The sequence below is a fragment of the Maniola hyperantus genome, chromosome 15 (genome assembly GCF_902806685.2).
Source record: "Maniola hyperantus chromosome 15, iAphHyp1.2, whole genome shotgun sequence".
NCBI classification, from domain to species: Eukaryota; Metazoa; Arthropoda; class Insecta; order Lepidoptera; family Nymphalidae; genus Maniola; species Maniola hyperantus.
Window position 1 is genome coordinate 8,471,729 of NC_048550.1, and position 20,832 is coordinate 8,492,560.

The 20,832-nt window shown below is 37.4% G+C and overlaps 1 protein-coding gene across 1 annotated transcript in view; it reads right to left on the bottom strand.

Annotated features, from left to right (window-relative positions):
- LOC117988689 (uncharacterized) overlaps nucleotides 1-19,508 on the bottom strand; it is a 35,699-nt gene extending 16,191 nt beyond the window's left edge. Inside the window, exons 1-4 of the mRNA XM_034975856.2 lie at nucleotides 19,134-19,508; nucleotides 8,415-8,551; nucleotides 7,195-7,395; nucleotides 634-870 (exon numbers count right to left, since the gene is read on the bottom strand). Coding sequence (XP_034831747.2) covers nucleotides 634-870; nucleotides 7,195-7,395; nucleotides 8,415-8,551; nucleotides 19,134-19,437 — 879 coding nt within the window. The 5' untranslated portion in view covers nucleotides 19,438-19,508. The remainder of the gene's footprint in view (nucleotides 1-633; nucleotides 871-7,194; nucleotides 7,396-8,414; nucleotides 8,552-19,133) is intronic.
- Between the last annotated feature and the right edge of the window lie 1,324 nt (nucleotides 19,509-20,832).

Here is a 20,832-nt window from a genome sequence, read left to right on the forward strand (position 1 = left end):
GACCTTCGTTATTTTATAAAAGCTGAAAGTTTCTCTGCGTATTGTCTCCGAGGGAGGAACGATCCGCGACTTGAAGTTTGGATCATGGTGGCTTTGGGAGATAACAACTAGCAAAGATGTTAAAAAATCTCATGTCAAAGTATTTTCACTTTTATGTCGCTCTGGGTGCTAGAGAATATAATGTTTTTTGGAATTATCTTTGTGTGATTGAACACTGTACCGATTCGATTCCTGGCACGTAGATAGGTACCTATTTTTCGGACTTAATGTGTGCGTTTTAAGAAATGAGGAAAATAATTGATTATTGTTGAAATTTGATTGAAAATTATCATCGTGAGGAAACCTGCATGCCTGAGAGTCCTTCATATTGTTCTCATAGGTGTGTGAAGTCTGCCAATCTGCACTTGGCCAGCGTGGTGTGCTATGGACTAAAGCCCTTCTCGTTCTGAGAGGAAGACATGTTCAGTAGTGGACCTGGCGATAGGTTAATGAGGATGATAATTATGATGATTTCGAGTTCTGAGATAAATATCCAAAGTTGCATAGTTTGTATACTTAGTAGGTACTTCGTAGAAAATAAAGTGTGCTACTTTCATTTCAAATTCCACTCGGATCTGACGATGTGATTCTTACCTTAGTATGTTCGATTCGGTACGTGCACGTAGCATTACGGGGATATACACCGGGGAAGTTAGGGGACTGTATTCGACATGCACGTAGATCACAGTCGCTCAGAATGCGGTCACAATATGTGCCGGTAACACGCTCCCCTCTCCACGCCCCGAGCGTCGCATTGCCATACCGCAGTCGTGCCTCACTCCGTCTTAGAAACTTGTACGCCAACTTGAAGTCGAAATTGTATCCAACACCCTAAAAGGAGAATGACATATTAAACTTCTGAAAATCATCGGAGACAATACGGTATTCGACCATGAAATTATTTCTCAGTGATTATTATATAGAGAGTCTTCAAAAATACGTAAGATCCACGTCCTTTATTAGTTTTATGTGTGATAAGTGATAACCATTTTAAATTATCGATTAAAGTAAAAAAACCGGCCAAGTGCGAGTCAGGCTCGCGCAACGAGGGTTCCGTAATTCAGTCGTATTTTTTCGACATTTTGCACGATAATTAAAAAACTATGATGCGTAAAAATAAATAAAAATCAGTTTTAGAATGTACAGGTGAAGACCTTTCATATGATACCCCACTTGATATAGTCACTCACTTGGAAAGTTGAAAATACTAATTGTTAGTTCATGATCACAATTTAATTTTTTTTGTGTGATCTAACCCTAAATTCGCGGTTTTTAGATTTTTCCCCAAATGTCAGCTATAAGATCTACCCACTTGCCAAATTTCATGATTCTAGGTCAACGGGAAGTACCCTGTAGGTTTCTTGACAGACAGACAGACAGACAGACAGACAGACAACAAAGTGATCCTATAAGGGTTCCGTTTTTCCTTTTGAGGTATGGAACCCTAAAAAAGGACGTCAATTAAGATTGTGACTAGACATACCGGTATTTCATAGAATCCCGCATCCTAAGCGTGCGTGTTGAAGTTTGATAAAAAGTTACTGATTTGACTATTTGTCAAATACCGGATTATTGCTATAGTACGCGACAGGTCGAGATGGCCATGGGGTATGAGGCGGGAGTACACCCCCACACCTGGACGTCATCGGGTTTGCATGAGGGCTATGCGGGTGTGCGAGGTGTCCTCACCCTGAATGCCATGTCGACCTGTAAACTTTACGTCCTGGAGTTCATAGTCAAAATCTAGAGGCTTCTTCGGAGGACATTGAGACGACATGTCATACACAACCTTAATGCATTGTATAAGGGTTGAATATGTCACGTGTCGTTTGAATCGTCCTCTAAAGAAGCTAGAGATCTTGAATATGAATTCCGGTTTAGTATCAGTAATGGCACTTATCATATTTCAAAATATATCAGGGCTTGAAAATAGATGTTATTTTCTGAACTCAACGAGGTTCATGAGGACATTTTTCTTCTATGGCTTCTATTAAAGGGATTGAATTCTTCCTGATACATATCATGTCACGTTCGTATTAACAACGGTTACATGATTGCCCTAGAATATCGTATTACCTGTGTGGAATGCCAGCTAAAAACATAGTCATTGTACTTAGTCAACCTATATATCTTAACCCATATTAAAGCCGTGATATAGCCTAGTGGTTACGATGTCCGCCTCCTATTCGGGAGGTCGGGGGTTCGATCCCCACACAGCTGTAACTTCTCGGAATCATGTGCGTTTTAAGAAATTAAATATCACTCGCTTTAACGGTGAAGGAAAACATCGCGAGGAAACCTGTATGCCTGAGAGTTCTCCATAATGTTCTCAAAGGTGTGTGAAGTCCGTAAATCCGCACTTGGCCAGCGCAGTGGACTATGGCCAAACTCTTTTAAGTTCTAATACTGAGAAGAGACCCGTGCTCTGTGAGCCAGTTATGGTTTGACCATGATACCTGCATTTACTGTAGCGTACCTACCTATTTTTCGTATTCTGCTAGTGTACCTATACTTTAAGACCTGGAGAGTGACATAGTCTACTTTTTATCCTGGAAAATCAATGAGCTCCCTCGGGATTTTTAAAAACCTAAATCCACACTTACGAAGTCGCGGGTATCATCTAGTTCTATCTAAATGAAATGCCCATACAATCCACAAGTCTTGCCGTCGAAGGTGGACAGTGGTTTCTGACTTTAGACATCATTAACATTCTCATTAAGGAAGTTATAACATCCAAAAACGTACAAAATTCTTCCTGTTGTAAACCTATAGTAAGTTTAGGAACAGGCATTGCTTTGCTTTTATACCCTCTGAGTGCACGGCTGACAATAATAGTACTTTATATGATACTACAGATCGCAGGAACTAAGTATATGCGGTTGAAATAGGTGCTGTGATCGCCCCCGTTCCCACAACCCCCTTTTGCCTTCCGCATCCACGCCTCGCTGTCTTGGAAACGCAAAGTCGAAGGTGCAACCACACACGGTGTCGGCAGTAATTAATTAACGTCTATCATTTACTACTTGTGTTAGTTAGTATGGATGATAATTACTTTAGATTTGATTGTACAGGATTTTTACAAAACGATTTCGTAATGTAGACGTATCAATAATTTAATTTATAAAATAAACAAACCAGAATCAATAACTAATCCTATAATAACATTTTGAAATTACTATATAGCTTAATCGGCGTATTTAATTAGGACCAACGTTCTATTTGCGAAGGATTATCTACGGTAAATAACATAGCATTACTCACAGCTGAAAAATTACAGTTCAAGCTTTTCACCCCTAATGTGGGCTGTGGTTAGATCCGATCTTTATTTTGCAAAAAGTCTCTTAGCGAGCTGGAAAGCTTGGAAGCAACCGGCTGAGCTTTCAGTTGCCTACAAAACTGTAACTTTTTATGATTTGATAAGAGCAACTGCTGAGTTTCTTGCCAGCTCATCTCTGTAGAATCTTCATTCCGAACCGGTGAGTCAGAGAGAGACAACGAGACAACAGTTATCCTACATGAAATAAATAAATTTTGATTTTGGTTATTAATGAATAACACTTGGAATTCGTAAACTTCCTTAACATGTTTTTCAGATTTTTCCTTTACATTGTGCTGTAAAACCTCACTGATTGCCTAATTTCATGATTCTACTGAGTTTTTGAGAATGTCAAAATATGCGGTAAGAAGCTTGATTTTCGTAATTACTTCAACTCAATACCAAGCGTTCCTGAAAAAAAAGTCGTGACTGACAAACAGACAGATACCGAAGTGATTCGTGTACCTTTTTCGATTTGAGGTACGGAATTCTAAAAACTCTAAAGCTGAAAATCTTTGAAATCGAAAATGCATAATAATATAGGTGGATAGTAATGAAATGAATCCGTAATTTACGGGATGGTTATAATTGTTCTGAGATTGGGAGGAAAATTCGATTCAATGGGAGATATTACAAACAGATTCTTTGACGCGAATATAATTGCCATAATTAAATATGGAAGTAATAATATTAATTATCGTATTTTAACCTATCCAGCGGTCCGGAGGGTGTTCGTAATCATCACTTAATTAATTGATCGAAAGTTCAACCCTTTGTTCAGATAATGTGCCTGCTAAAGGGAGATAAAGTATAAGGTCACCGAACCGTTAAACTCGGGGCGATGTGAAATATTAGGCGAGTCACAAGTGAAAACATGTTTGTTACGTCAACTTGGTATAACATAAAGGGGTGCTTAGATACTCTAATGAAGATAAATATCTCTGTTCCCTTATTAGTATAGCGTGTAACTTTGTGATGTGCTGACGTTGTTAATTTATGTTGGAGTTGGAAACGCTGATCAAACTAAACAAACTTGCTTAGTTAGTCGACAATCGACATGCAAATGAGCGATAGCGATTATCACAGATTATCTTTCTCGCATTTGCATTATGTTTATCAATCTATGCTAATATGGTGTAAATTTTGGCATTGGTTCATCATTAATGCAAGCATAATCGTAATCCCTATCGTTTTATCGTAGGTACCGAATACATTTTTTTCTGAACATCTGACATTCAGGAACATCTATGTAGGTATGTTGATCAAGCAGTAATTGTCTATTGGTTAAGATGTTAGCCTCCTAGAGAAGAGAGTTTGGGGCTCGTTCCCAGGCACCCACCTCTAACTTTTCTGAGTTATTTACATTTTGAGCAATTAAATATCACTTGCTTTAACGACTAAGGAAAATATTATAAGGAAATCTTCAAGCCTGATACTTCTGCATAATGTTCTCAAAGGCCGGCGGCAATAACAAGGAAGGACAAACAAACAAACACACTTAAGCATTTATAATATTAGTATAGATATTGATACTAAATATTGACTGACAATTATTCTTCCTGACACTGGCGAAACAATCTGAGCCCAGTTGGCACACCGAAAGCCAATAATTGGGAATTGAATTGAATTGACAACTCTTCCAATATAAAAAACAATATCGATCGTATTGATGATAAACAAATTTTCGTAGCACACTATGACCTTATTCTTCGGTACTGCGTAATATTATATGACTGTTCATGAATATTTTGAATAATCTAGGATCAACATTCTGGAATATTCAGTTATCTATACACTAACGCAAAGTTCGGGTAAATAACCGCCGTAGTTATATCGATCTCGGCTTAATTACACCGACATAACAACTTTATAATTACTAACGTTGACGCAGACGAATAAATAATGGACGCCAGACAAATGATTGTTTGTCTTTTATACGCTATTTGTGTTGTTTCAGCTTTACATTCAGATAACACAAAGAACCGTATATTACCGTATTTACTTTGTCAGTAAAAGCTTTTGTGATACATTTTCTACGTACCTAATATTAAAAATAATTTTAAATTACAAATAAAAATATAGCCGTATCTGTTTTTCTGATGGGTTAGGAGACTTCGTCATCTGGTACCCTTTGTTTAGCTTCACCTACTAGACCCTCGTTTCTCTTACAGATTTCAGCAGCTCGCTCAGGCCACCTTCTCCCTCCTTTCATCCACTCGGCCTCATAAGCTCGCTTCACTCAGGACCTCATTCGCAAACCCCTTGCTTGGTGCTTTACAATAACATTTTTAAGCTAAGAAAGACAAGACCGCGTGGAGTCAGATGATTTTTCTGCTAACCAAGTATTCATTTGATCGGAAACAGTTGTCTGAGCATTGAGTTATATATTACTTCGTATGGACAGGGCCATTGAACAAACAAAATGTCACCGACTCAGTGGTGCTATTAGCACCAATGCAACCTCAGTGACGTCTGGATTTCGAACGGGTCGTTCATTAGTATCTAAGAGGTGGCGCTGATTTATTTGGTTCCAAACCCGTGAAAAGTTTTGTGCACTTGGGCATATCTTGTCATCATTTATATATATATCGATGTGTCTGAGAAGTTTTTGACATTATTCCACCCTCAATTTTCTATAACCGCACCGCACGCCACCATAAGCAATTTCATCCTCACCACCTGGTGTACTTCGAGCACGAGTTATGCCAGATTTTTCTTTCCACGAAGGTAGATACAAATTGTGAAACTAACGGCGCTGTTTTCATTGGATTTAAACATAAGGCGTATCAACGAATCTTGAAATCCCATAATAAGTTTAGAAGTTATTAAAGATAACAGACATACTAGAATTTCGCCTTAGATTACAGTAACAACAAACAAAACGCTTCGTAGTTCTATATTTATCACATTGTAACAAATACAACGTCAGTTCAAAATGAGCACAATAATAATTTATAACTGCTAGGCCTATCCTATGCTACATCCATTCATCTCTGGTGACCCATTAAAAGCGAACCAGTGAAACTGCTGATCTAGATTTCAATCCTAGGCTTAACAATCATTTATTATTAGATATGTTTATCGTAGTAACAGAGAACGAAGCTGTCTGAATCAAATCATAATATCAACGTTTTGTTTTAAATTAAATGCATAAACGATTTCTTGTAATAAGGGTGATTATAGACTATCATTTTTTATGTGCGTTTTTCGTTCGTTTTGGCATACCTATGCGCTTACACCCGCACTGCCTGCAGCGCTTCGATAAACGATTACTCATTCCGGCGTGTTTTCTCATACCAGCAGTAGTTCAATCAGTAGAAATATCTGTTGGCAACTGGCGTCTCGCGGCTTGCGCGTATTTGAGCTTATCTGCGCTCGTACAAGATGCGCGTGTGTCTAAAGATGTGTGTACAAAAACGAGCTTATGCATCCAAACAAAACGTTAATCTGTAACCACCTTAGACATGTTAAAGTTGATCAATCTTATTGAATAACTTTACTTAAACAAACTTACCTGTTCAATCAGTCTATCCTACCTATATTAGGTACCTTGCAGATAGAGCAACTTCAGTTGAAGAAACTTTCAACTTTTTAAAAGTTTACTTTAAAAGTTGCCAGTTACTACAACCAAATAACCCGATTTACGGGTGCCACAATTTTATGGCAATCTGTGAGCAACTTTAATAGCTGAGTTGCTCAATCTTCGTGCATTGTAACGATGGATATCGAAGAAGCAGCACTTGTTCTCCTTTTTCGTTATCCGTTAATTTCCTGACGTACAATCCAGTTATACGTAGGAAGGTAAATAATATTAATGTTTACTTTTTAAATAAACTTACCTGTTGACTCAGTCTATCCAACCTAAGTGTCATATTGATGGAGTCAGTTTCACTGAAGTATACAGTATAGCCCCACGCTGAGCCACACCACTGGCCCGTGGGGGGCGACGGGCTATTCTCAACTATCGTCATATGCCCGTCCGGACATCCATCCGAGGTGAAGGACACGAATTTTCCCACTGTAAACGTGTCGAATGTTAGCTGAAACAAGATTATGTGGTTAGGGATCTCTGAGTGTCTTTGTACTGTTGCTTTGAGGCTAATACTATGGTACTTAGAGCATATTGTGTGTTATGTGGTAACTTTGTTATTGAAGAGAGAAATCTTTGTTTTACTCTAAGTACAAAATGGAATTAAATTACTAGCCGATGACCGCAGTGTCATCCACGTGGTTTTAAGTTTTTAAAAACACACATTATTACAGATACAGATATTTTTCATGGTAGATATGTTTTGTATTCGATTCTAAGTTGGTTTGATTTAGAAAACCCATTGCGGTTTGGTAAGACTGGCCACTTTTGGTGTAGGTATACAGCTCTAGGCACTATATTAGCTATAAGTACTAATAGATACATAAATACTTAGTAGCTAGGTACCTAACAAATTTGGAAATTGAATGGTAAGATCTATCAGACATCTTCATTTACCACCAAGGATGCCTATACCTAGAGAAGAGTGTGATATCATAAACTCTTTTCGATTAAGTTTAAGACGAGCTAAGCATAGCATATCGGATTTATTGGTTTCGGGCGAATGCCCCGCTTTGCACATCACATAACGTCGGTCTGAACCTGGCGCCTATGAAACATTTTTACAGGATGTAACCAGAACGCTAGCAAAAACTTAGCGTTATTGTAATACTACCTAAACACAATCAAATACCAATAACCATTTGCCTCGTTTTGTAGTTTTAGTGATTTAGTATATTTTGTCAAACCCGCAATGTATAGCGTGCAATACTCGGGTCGATGCCCCGCCTACGAGACGCGGCATTGACTCCAAGTGGCCTACTTCCGCTACGTTCGTTGACCTCTAGCGTCAGTCAGATGTTTTATTTACAATATATCGTAAACTTTTACAAAACTATGTGATTTTTTATATTTCTGTTCGCGTTTTTATTTGTGGTATCATATCAGTATCATAATCATCAGTACTATCACCTGTCTTCGTTTTTGCCAGCGTTGTGGTTACACCCTGTATACATTATCCATATAACGTACCTGTATAATATCGCCATAGCTACCGCCGATAGCGGTAAAGTTAAGATGGCACACAAACGGCAGATGGTCTTCTCTCGGCCTTCGAACCTCCAGTTCGTACGTCCGACCGACATCCCCCATATACGTTCTGTTGCAAGCTGGAACAAAATGTTAATATTAATTTATGCTGCTAGGTAGTAGGCGGTTAGGTAGAAATCCTACAACCCGTCGGAAATATCTGCGAACCTGGCGTAATGACTTCATGCAACGCGCTTGCGTTGGCAACTGTTCTGGGTAGGCGAAAACGGGCGAGCTGCGGGGAAGCGCGAGGGAAGCGCATTCCAGTGAGGTGCTCAGATAATTCCGACGTGTTGTAACCCGATGTCTTCCCAGGACAGAGGTATCTTTAGAAAATATTGTACCCCACCCCGTAAACAAAAAAGGTGTTTTGGTTTTTTGAGTAGTGCTACCTGCACCCCCTTTGCTGTGTTAGTTACCTATCTGATAATTATGTGAAAAATAGTTAATAAATCGGATTGCTAGGAACATTGTTCATTATTAATTCCTTCCAAATATAGAGGTAGCCCCAAATAAAAAATATATATGGGGTAGCCTGTCTAGCGATGTATTTTTTAAAAGGAATAAATTATTCTAGGGGGCAGAACAGTGGACTGCTAACCAAAAGTTAAAAACTACTGGTTTCCTTAAGATGTGGTAGTTGCAAGCTTCTTTAAAAAAATCTTTACTTAATAGGTCATTCCAAAAACTACTCCCTTCAAAATACTTTTTTGAAACCTTTCTTATAGCTAAACTCTTACCTTTTTTTAAAAAATCTTGCACTTTTTTAAAATAAATTGAACATCAATATTTTAGAAACTCTCGAGCATTGAAAAATAACAGGAGCCATATCCGTACGATCGTGTAGCACTCTAGTAAATAGCTTAGCAATAAAATGTTGAGATTTATAACCACAAGTCGATTAATAACGTTCTTAGTAAACATGTTGCGTAATATTTTGCGTTTGTTCTGTGTGTGTTTCAGACTTCAGATGTGGTTTATCGGTTTTCGTAGGTCGGAGGGTCAACCTTCGAGTTAGTTTAGAACAAGTAACTATCTATCCACTCAAACACTCTTGCTGGTTCTACTCGGTAGGAACGGCATTCCGAACCAGTGGTAAATTAAAGTAGCTAACGATTCAAAAGAACTTATAATAAGTCTACTTGAATAAAATAAATTCTATTCTTTTCAAATTTATCAGAAGATCATTGACCTATCCTCAATAGCTCTATAATCGGACATGAATCCGAAAGAATTCAGGATCAAAATTAACCCTTTGCATATTTTGTTGTGCCCTAATTCCTAGCACCAACTTTACGTTTCCACAGGGGCTCAACAGGGGCAGTTAGTACAGAGAGAAAATGTTGCTCACATTTAAAAAGCCAAATATTCTTTTTAAAAATGTAAAAAATCTAGGACAACGTTAGCTTGTGGATAACTACAAGTACGTACCTAGATTTTTATAATAATCATCCACCTATAGTTACGAGTAGTACGTTATTAAAAGTATACCTTCTCATACAATCCGGAGCTTTATAAAAATCGGTAACACGCCGTCTCGCGTAGTCTCGTCATAATGATAGAGGCAATCTCCAAAAAATTGTATGAGATTTTCCGAGGACAATAATACAATTTTCGGGTACCTGTGCCTACTATTATTAATCCTTCCAAGTTCTAACACAAAAATAGGGAAATGAGAAGGAAAAAGGAATTTGAATTAAGCGAAGCACACAATGGGCTAGGCGGCCATATTTTTACAATCTTTTAAAAAAAGCCTTTTGTCTGTCCTGACAGGGCATTAAGTACGGCATAAGACAAGTGTTCTCTTCGCCGGGAACATTATTGTTCGTTTTTATGCTTTTTAGACCTTTTTCTATTATGGTTCTGTCATTTACCGTTCTTGCTAGGAAAATGTTTTTGCAAAGTTTTACCCTTTGACCTACTGAGCATGATTGCGAATAGCAGTTACGAATGGGTACTTATCTACAATTAAAATAACATTATCTTTTTATCTTTGTTCATTTGCCGACCTGGATAGTATACTTTAATTTTTTTAGGAGTTTAATGCATTTTTCTCTTTGGAAGTGGTTTATATACTAGAAAAAGCCCGAGGTTTCGTTCGGAAAAAATATAGATTATATTCTCTTTATATCCATTGAGGATTTCGAAAAATCGTACATTGTAAAGGGAACCTCCATGCAAAAATTTCAGCTGTTAGGTCCAAGGCTTTGGTCTAGGGTGCTGGTGAGTCAGACAGTGAGTCAGGACTTCTCTTATTATACATTTAGATTTCTGATACAAATGCGCTCGAGACATAATATTATGGCACACGGCGTGAGTCAGTTGCGTGAACTGAAGAGCATCATACCACCTAAGTATAGTACGCGACAGGTCGAGATGGCAATCGGGGTATTCGGGATGGCAGGCGGGGGGACATCTCACACACCCGCACATCTGTCGCGCACGCCCGCACCGGGCTAGCGCGGGGGCTGGGCGAGTGTGCGGGGCGTTCCTACCCCGATTGTCATCTCGACCTATCGCGTACTATAGGTATCATGTCCGATTACAGCAATGGGTGCTCAGCTTAAAATTTTTATCTTGTCTATCCTAAGTTTGTTGCTCGCAATTCTAGATTTTTACAAAATTATTATACCTACCTAGTGGATGGATACAAGTATATTGCTCCCAACCCCAAGAAATGCATGTAATACAATAGGTACCTAATTATAATAGGACATTACATTAGTATCAAGACTGTAGAGAGCTCGCATAGAATATAAAAGGAAAACTTGAAATGCATACTAGATCCCAGATAATAGAATTGCGCACTGGATCTTTTATCGTGCGGCTTCTATATCGGATTACAACAGGGGATGTTTTCTGCTCCATACTTGCACTACATTCACGTCAATATTTTTACTTTTTGTAGAGCAATTATTTTCATAAGCAGAGCAAGGAGTGTAGGAGTTCAATACCTTGCAGCATCAGGATTGACGACTTGGAATTCAATAACAAAGTCTGTGCTTGGCATTTACAATATTATTTCAACAGGAACAGTTTCTGAATCTCTATGGTTTAGGAGTGCTGTACCATGCATCATCAAGTTTGAGGAGTTCGGACTTGGAATGTAATCGTGAAGAACCACCTTTTTGGAAGTCGATTAAAAATACGCCCTTTGCGGTTATGCAAGTCGTCCCGCGTCTCCCGAGGTTTGTGCTCACTATGGGGTTATTCAGAATCTTTTACATCAGTCACAGCCTAAAATAACCTAAGGACTTAGTTAGAGGATACATATTAGCTAATTACTTAAGGTCTATGTGTACTTAGGGTAGGTATGTAAGCAGTAGCATGTTTACGAGCACTAAAATATAAATACATATATACACCTACCTACGTGCGCTGCAAAATATATTTTGTCTACAAATTCTTGCTAAAAGCTATTCACATTGTCTGAGCACGAAACATTTTCCCTTGACAATAAAAAATGCGTGGGTAGATTAATATTTAGCAAAAAATGTACGGAGCCTGGTTTTCGGGCGGACGGATGAATTTTTTCAACCCGCTGCACGCAGACGCAGAACAAATGGACCATTTTACCAAACTAATGGGATACTTATACATACTTGTGTATAAGTAAGGGAATAAACCATGGGAAACTATTTACGTTTACGAGGGTTGTGTGGCCTAGTTTCGACAGCGTGTGTCAAACGACCCTCGCACCGGAAAGCGCGACGATTGGTAGACCTCAACTTGGTAGACAGACGACATCAAACGAGTTGCAGGAAGCCACTGGATTCACTGTGGCGTGTACAAGTGCCTACAAGAGACATGTGTCCTGCAGGGGACGTCTATCGGTTGACGATGATGATGATGTGACAGACGATTATGAACGTGATTGAAAGTACAACGGTAGGTCTGTACCAAGGTTGTTGCGGATACCAATATTTTGACATCAACAGATGCGAATACGAATGCGTTAATGCGAATGTTCTGCATTTGCGTGCCTTCTGTATCTGTATGGTACTATTAAGTGTTCTGTGATTATTTTCTTACAAGATGATGCCCGCAACGCGGAATGAATCGCGGGCATTTTAAAAATCTCGTGGTAACTCTTTGGTTTTCCGGGATAAAAAGTTGCCTATGTCAATTTCCGGGATACAAGTTAGCTCGGTACCGTTGGGCCGTGAAAAGCTAGCAAACAGACAGATAGACACAATTTCACATTTTTAATATTACGGATCTAAAACTAAACAGTATCTGAAACGGTGTGATAAAAATATTTGCAATTTAAAAATATCTCATATAAAACATAAAAGGTACTTAACCTTAGTTGTCAATCGAAGGGCATTATCAAGAAGTTGTGAAGCGGCCATTAGGCGAGGTTTTCCAAGATGCATTCAGTATTGTCCTCAAGAACTTTTCACTCGAGACATGAATAATTCTAAGAAGTGAAGAATCGAGAACTAACAAGCGAATACAGATTATAGTCATACTACAATGAATACTGTTTTGCTTGATATTTTCAACGAAGAGCAGCTTATTTTCTTTATTTTTAGGGTTCCGTACCAAAAGGAAATAAGGAACACTTATCGGATCACTTCATTGTCTGTCAAGACCCGGAATCAAAACCTATAGGGTACTTCCCTTTGACCTAGGATCATAAAAGGCAGGTAACAGGGGAAAAATCCAAAAACAGTAAATTTGTGGTTACAGCAAGAAAAAATTACTAGGACTACGTAACGGATTGGACTTTTATTATGTTGACATTTTATTCATTACTATTATTCAATGTTTTGCTTTTATGAACTTATATTTTAATCCTTACTTATGTTTAGGTATGTTTTTAATTTAAGGTAATATTCAAACACCAGTTACATGCAATGGTTAAATGTATAAGGCTCATCAGACATTGTTTCAACCTATTGTACCTGCATTTTATTGAATAAATAAATCATTCAATTATTCATTCATTCATTTTTTTTTTATTCAGATACAAGTTAGCCCTTGACTGCAATCTCACCTGGTGGTAAGTGATGATGCAGTCTAAGATGATAGCGGGCTAACCTGGAAGGGGTATGGCAGTTTTTATTAAACCCATACCCCTTTGGTTTCTACACGGCATCGTACCGGAACGCTAAATCGCTTGGCGGCACGGCTTTGCCGGTATTCATTCATTCAAAATTAAAGTGTACGATGTACGGAACCCTTCGTGTGTGTGTCTGACTAGCACTTAACCGGCTTTTTTTAATAATAAGTGAATATGTGCTGATAAAGCTGTGGTAGCCTAGTGGTTAGGACGTCCGCCTTCCAATCGGAGGTCGAGGGTTCGATCCCGGGCACGCACCTCTAACTTTTCGGAGTTATGTGCGTTTTTAAGTAATTAAAATATCACTTGCTTTAACGGTGAAGGAAAACATCGTTAGGAAACCTGCATGCCTGAGAGTTCTCCATAATGTTCTCAAAGGTGTGTGAAGTCTGTCAATCCGCACATGGCCAGCGTGGTAGATTATGGCCAAACCCCTTCTCACTCTGAGAGGAGACCCGTGCTCTGTAGTGAGCCGGCGATGGGTTAATCATGAAGAAGTAAATATACTTACCTATTATTTATTATGTTTGAAATAACAGTCGGTACAATTGTCTGGACTTCAAGCAACTTACAATTTTATTTCATTTAAATGAACAAAGTCTAATTTCGAGTTGCAATTTCGAGTACAAGCAACTATCAAACGTAGGAAACGACAATTTATAAGGCAGTTAGCTTCTGCGAGTAGTAGAAAGCAAACATGCAAACAAGGAGTGCAGCACTAATTATGTGCAAACTGAAACGTGGAGCTCGCATTCGCAATATAGATAGACAATATACATAGTTAGTATGTGATTAAAGTTGTGCCAAGTTTAAATTTCATGAAACCATTAAAGTTTATTAAACACTAGATGATGCCCGCGCCTTCGTCCGCGTGGAATTAGGTTTTAAAACATCTCGTGGGAGCACTTTAACTTTCCGGGATAGAAAGTAGCCTACATAATATGTATGTCCTTCCCCGGGATGTAAGCTAACTCATTACTAAATTTCATCGAAATCGGTTAAACTTTCGCATTTATAATATTATTAGTGTGGATTTTGAAAGAAATTTTTAGACTACAACTTTTGACAAACAAAAGTCTCATCTCATCATCATCATCATCGTCAACTCATCGCCAGTCCACTACTGAACACGGGCCTTCTTTCAGAATGATAAAGGTTTAAGCCATGGTCCAGCACGCTGGCCAAGTGCGGAGTGGCAGACTTCACACGCCTTTAAGAATTTTATTGAGAACGTTCAGGCGTGTAGATTTCCTTTTGATGTTTTTCTTTACCGTAGAAATCCTAATAAAGTATATATATTAGTCTTTTCTAACCTGTCTTTATCCTGTACGTTATTCCTGAGAGTTTTCCATAATGTTCTCAAAGGTGTGTGAAGTCTGCCAGTCCGCATTTGGCCAGCGTGGTGGACAATGGCCATACCCGTCTCATACTGAGAGGAGACCCGTGCTCTGTAGTGAGCCGGCTATGGGTTGATCATGATGATTATATTAGAAGTCCCGCAAATTGCAATTGCGCTGGAACTATGTCTCATTAACATCCAAATGACGTCATTTTGACGTCAGCCGAAATAAAAATCTACCATCAGCTCGAAACTTCAGTCTAGTGCTGATGTCACTAAAATGGCGGCCACGCGCATTAGCAATTTGTGGGACTTATATCTTGGTACCTATACTTACGACTTATGTAGGCAGTTAAGAATAGAAGTTGTCTATTCTTGAGCGAAGTTTTTCAAGCCTCACTAACACAAAAGCTCCCACTTATGATGAGAGTCGTACGATAAAAGAAAGGCACAGGCTTAACTGAAGTACAGAATTCTTATTATTCTCTCGTTGTCAGTGCTATATTTCGTACAAAATGCTAAGATTTTCTTAACATTTGTTTTTCGTTAATCCATCTTTTCTTTACTTGACACTGAACACATACCTACCTATTCAACTATTTTTTTCTTTTTTGTGACTTACCAAATTATTATTCTAACTTTTTGTCTCAGGTAAAAATTTTTCAAAACAATCTGTCTATATCTATATATATCTACTTATAAAAGAAAAAGCTGACTGACTAACTTACTTACTGATCTATTAACGCACAACTCAAACTACTAGGTATATCTATTATGACGTAGACATCCATTAAAAATGATTTTTGAAAATTCAATCCCTGAGGGGGTAAAATAGGGTTTTAAATTTGTGTAGTCCATGGGGATGAAGTCGCGGGAATAAGCTAGAAAGCATATCATAAATTGACTTCATATAATTAATTTCATTTCATACGAAAATACCATCAAAAAGCACCACCAAATTGCGCAAAGGATGCCGTGACAGATTATACTCTATTTCGGAAATGGCACGGCAAACTTAACACCTTATTAAACGGTACGTGGGTTTTTTGCTAATTGCAGTTACATTTCAGCTTAATGACTATGAACGTGGCAACGATAAAAGCAAAGACTCATTCTCACCCACCGTTGTAATTAAAGGTGGTTTTATTATTCGGGCTTTTTGAGTGTTTAGAACGGGCATTGGATTTTGTTTGGATACTTTGGATGTATTTTTCTTGTTTGGTGATTCAGTTCAGTAATTTTGGATATTTTGGCATCATGTTGCTTTTTGCTATGGTCATTATGAACATAAATGTACCTATTTATTAATTATTAAGGACAGGTCTATTGTTTGTAATGAGTGTTCCTAACATTTTTAACTACTTTTATTAGTTATAGTTCTTTTTCTATATATTTTATCCAAATGGTAGCTTCCTTAAATATTTTCTCTTACAGTACCTAAGTATGCAGTGTAGAAACATAGCCTTGAAAAATCATTATTACGGGCATACAGGGTAAAATAGCAAGAGACCGCTCATCAAGGCTGCTTATCAACTTAATGGTCTTACCAGTTGAGAGAAATCGATTCACTGTAAAACAAGATTACGAAAGTGGCTTCAAAAGAAGCCGATGAAATCAACTGATCCATTCAAGGCTAGAAAATTATTAGGATCACGACCTTCAGCAATGAGCGAACGACCACAGAAGCTGTAAGTTAGATACAATTTTGGTTAATTTCTGCAGTCAGTTCTGATTTATTATTTTTTAAATAAACGAAACAAAGAGAACTGCCAGAATAGAGATGAAAGAATATTTTATTCTTAGACTATCGTAGTACTGACGCTGGTGCTGATTAAAGACCAAACGCCAAGAAGGAACGCATACAAATAGATTCAAGTACTCGCCCTGTACTCGTCATATTGAGAGTCGAGACGAGAGATAATGAAGTAACCACATTGCATAGGGATGTCAACCATCATTCAAGGACATTATTTCACCGTAATAATTACTTGGATAAATAATATTATGAAACTTTTGAAATAGTAACACTTGAAATTAAATAAAAAAATCGACCAGTTAAATACCTACGAGTGGATAGTAATAATAAAAAAAAAATGTTATTCTATAAAGAGTTCTGAGTTCATTTTTAGAAATATTATTATGCAGAACTAGACGATTCCTACAACTTCTGGCACGCAGCCATAGGTTTTTTAAATCCCGTAGGAATTCTGTATTTTTCCGGGGATTAGCCTATGTCTGCCTCCAAGATACAAGCTATCTCTGTACCAAATTTCATCAAAATCGGTTAAACGGGTGGATCGCAAAAAGGTAACAGATACAAAGAGATATTATTATTAGTATGGATATAAAGTTTTTCAGCGTTACTTTACAATCAGTTGTCAGGTAAACGACAACATTCTTCAGTTATCATTTATTCCTTGAAGACTTCAGTCAACCCTAGTCGTCACGTCAACCATCTCACGACGTTTTCCCCTCGAGGATGGGAATTGTGGAAGCGGAGAATAATCTAGTTCTTTCAATTCCCTTTGTAAGGACATCTGCGAGGTCTTTTGTGTTAGACAATTATCTTTTCCGAAGCGTGAAAACGTATTTAAAAGACGACAAAGACGTGCTGTAGCGTCTGTTCTTAATTAGGTGTTTCAGATCTGTTACTAAAAGTTAGGTATTGGAGCCACAATTGCATGTTGCATGTAGCCGCAATCCAAGGACAAACTGAGATCTAGATGTTTGAATGTTTGTCCTTCCAACGCTGCGTCTTTCGGTGCGAGGTCGCCATTCCAGCACCATGAGACTCCCTCCCCGATTGCCATTTTAACCTGCCTCGTACTAGAGTAGCACTTAGTCATTATTATTATTAGTTAATCAACATCATTGTACGATGTCATTTTTTAAAGCATAGGTAGTTACTTATTTTAGCTATATTAAACTTGACAAATATATTATTTATTATTAAACACTAAAGTTTGTCTTGTCGTATCTTAGCATTTCGTATTGAATATTTTACAAAAATATACGAAGTAGGTAGGTACCTACTTTGAACGTCACTAAACATAGTCACTAAAAGAATAAGTGCCGTTTAATTTCCTCAGTAGTTTCCCAAGTAGGTGGGTACGCCGCAACTTTGAAATGGAATTTTTAATCCCAAACCACAAACTAAGCTCCCCGAACATTTAAATTTAAAATCGTCCTTGGTTTCAGGAATACGCAAAATGAGTTCCATTACAATATTCTCGTTTGATTGGATATTCTCCTCAACTCGAAGAATATTTTAAGCAAATTTACGCTGTATTATTTTAGGCATTCTGATTATGAATGTATTAAATTATAATGATCCTATTCAGAATTACCACGAAGAATTAATATTCTCTAGGGATTGATTTGAACAGAATATAATACCAGTATTTCTAAATATTATTGGGTACTTTCGTAAGTATAAGTATATAGTAAACAATCAACTAGTTATTACTCGTAATCTCATAGAAAACACGTAACTAGCTTTCAAATTTTAACCATAACTACTCGTATATTTTGCCTTTATCTAATGCTATAAAATAAATACATTTTACTCTAATCGAAATTGTTTCACAATCTCCTATTCGTAAGCAAAAGCCAAATAAATCCCAAAGCATTAGGGCACTTTGTCTTGGGAAGGTTGAAAGCTTTCTATTATAATGAGAGGATTTTAGGAATTAATCCCATTTTCTACTCTAAAGTAAGAACAATTAGTATTATTTATATTTATATGTTGTGTACTTACCTAAAGAGCTTTAGATATTTCTAGATTCAAGTCTGAACTAAGTCGTAAAATTTTCTGAGGATTAATCATGAATCATCAAAAATCCCAGTGGAAGGATTATGCAGTTAAATTTAAAATTTAAACCATCCCCGATAGCTAAAAGTTACCATTAAATAGTCGGGATCGAGTTCATAAGACAAGTGCAAGTATATACCTAGTACTTAATGTAAAAATTAACTGGATGACTGAAAACAGCTTATAATCCTCAAACGGTTGAACAAATTTTCTTCAAACATAGCTAAGAAAATTTTGATTAAACAGGCTTTCGAATAATAATCGCATACATATCGGCTCGTCCGTATGAGCGAGCTACGATATCACAGACAGACATATAGATACACAGATACAGATAGGTGTTATTAAGTTTAGCATGAGCTAAACTTAATAACACCCCTCTCTTTATGTCGGGGGCAAACAGGGCTAGGAAAAAGGGAAAAAGAGTAAACAATTTGTTCAACTTACGTGTGCAAGATTTAGGCTCGTCACTTTTATCACCACAATCGTCTTCACCATTACAGTACTTATCCAATGATATACACTGCCCCGTATCACAAAGGAGTTCACTCAATCTACAAGGACTGTCTGTATTGCGCGGAATTTTCACTTTCTTTACCGGCATCACTACACTTATATCAGTGTCTAAACTATCCTCATTAAACTCCTCGCTCAAGTCCTGTGGAGTGCACAGTTTCAATGACAACAACACTATCATGAATAATATAGTTCTGTTGTTCGATATATCGTAATAGCTCTTTAGGAAACACATTTTTAGTTCGATTTGGCTGTAGTTTGTTGTCACAACATGTTGTATTCGTTTTCGTCCACTCGATACCTGCAACAATAAAAACATATTATTAACATAAAATTATTTTAATAAGATTGGTCTTAATAAAATGCACCTCGTGTATAAGCATCGTCAGTGTCAGGTCGCGATTCTGGGATTCATGTCGAGTTTAGTCCTTAATAGGCCGATAAATTTTTATCTTGTAAATTCATTCAATTTAATAGACTGTGGCTCTACACAAGTGCAGAACCTGGCCAATTAGTAAATAAAGTAATACATTTTGCTTCTCAGTCAATCTACGCCCCTCTTTGCTATTCAAAAAAATTAGTTAGTGGCCTCAAATCAATACGATAAAATTCTTATTAGCCGATCAAAATGCCCGTTTGGAGGCCTTAGAATAACTGATGTGCTAATAATAAATATTATAATTTGTCATATAGGTGCATGACAAATTATTATAAAGCTGACTGGGCCCAAAAACAATTAACCATAATTAATCCATATTAATCTCACAACAACTGATGCGCGGTAAAGCTGGGTCGTTTAAAATTAACTTTTCCATTAAGCCTGTTGCACTGCCGATGGGATGTGCACTGACTCCTGTGTCCCTACTCCCTACTGAGCTTATGTGGGGTATTATAATAATTGAAAAATTTATGGTGAAAAATATGTTAATACACCTTTACGTCCATGTGAAATACGGGTCAAGCCTCGGATTCTTGTTGATAACAGTTAGACTTATAGCTAGTAGTCGTTGCACCGATGTGCTGTTTTCTATAGGTAAACGTGCATGATTTGTGTATTCCTGGTAAAATTGTCTAAATACTTGTTATAAAACCCTCGGTGAAAACCATATTTAATTGATTTACTAAGCAAATACCCAGACAAACTCGGATTGCGACATGCTTTTTTATAATTTAGGAATTATTGAAAACGGGTAGCAGGATTTTTTTTAAATAATAATAATTAGACAGAAGCAAATCTCCTATTGAGGTTACGAAGAATCAGAACCTACACAGCCATCGCTTTCATAAAATTTAATGTAAGTACCTATACTCAAAATTATTTCAGCGCAAAATACTCTTCGTTTCTAAGGATTAAACTTGAAATTAAACACGAACAAAGGATCTTTAAAATTATCTGGTAATAGACGAAAATTTGGTCGGTTCATTGATTCGTACATAATTTCAGACATTGATGTTCACGCCCTTGAATAAGATGAGACCTAGCTACTCGTAAAATGTTTATATACTAACACTGAACCACCCCGCCCCGCCCCAGCTTTGAGTGGAATTTTTAAACATTAGTCAAGGGGTGATGTTTCCAAATATCCTGATACACGCAAGCATATTATGTTATTCATTCTTAACCGAAACT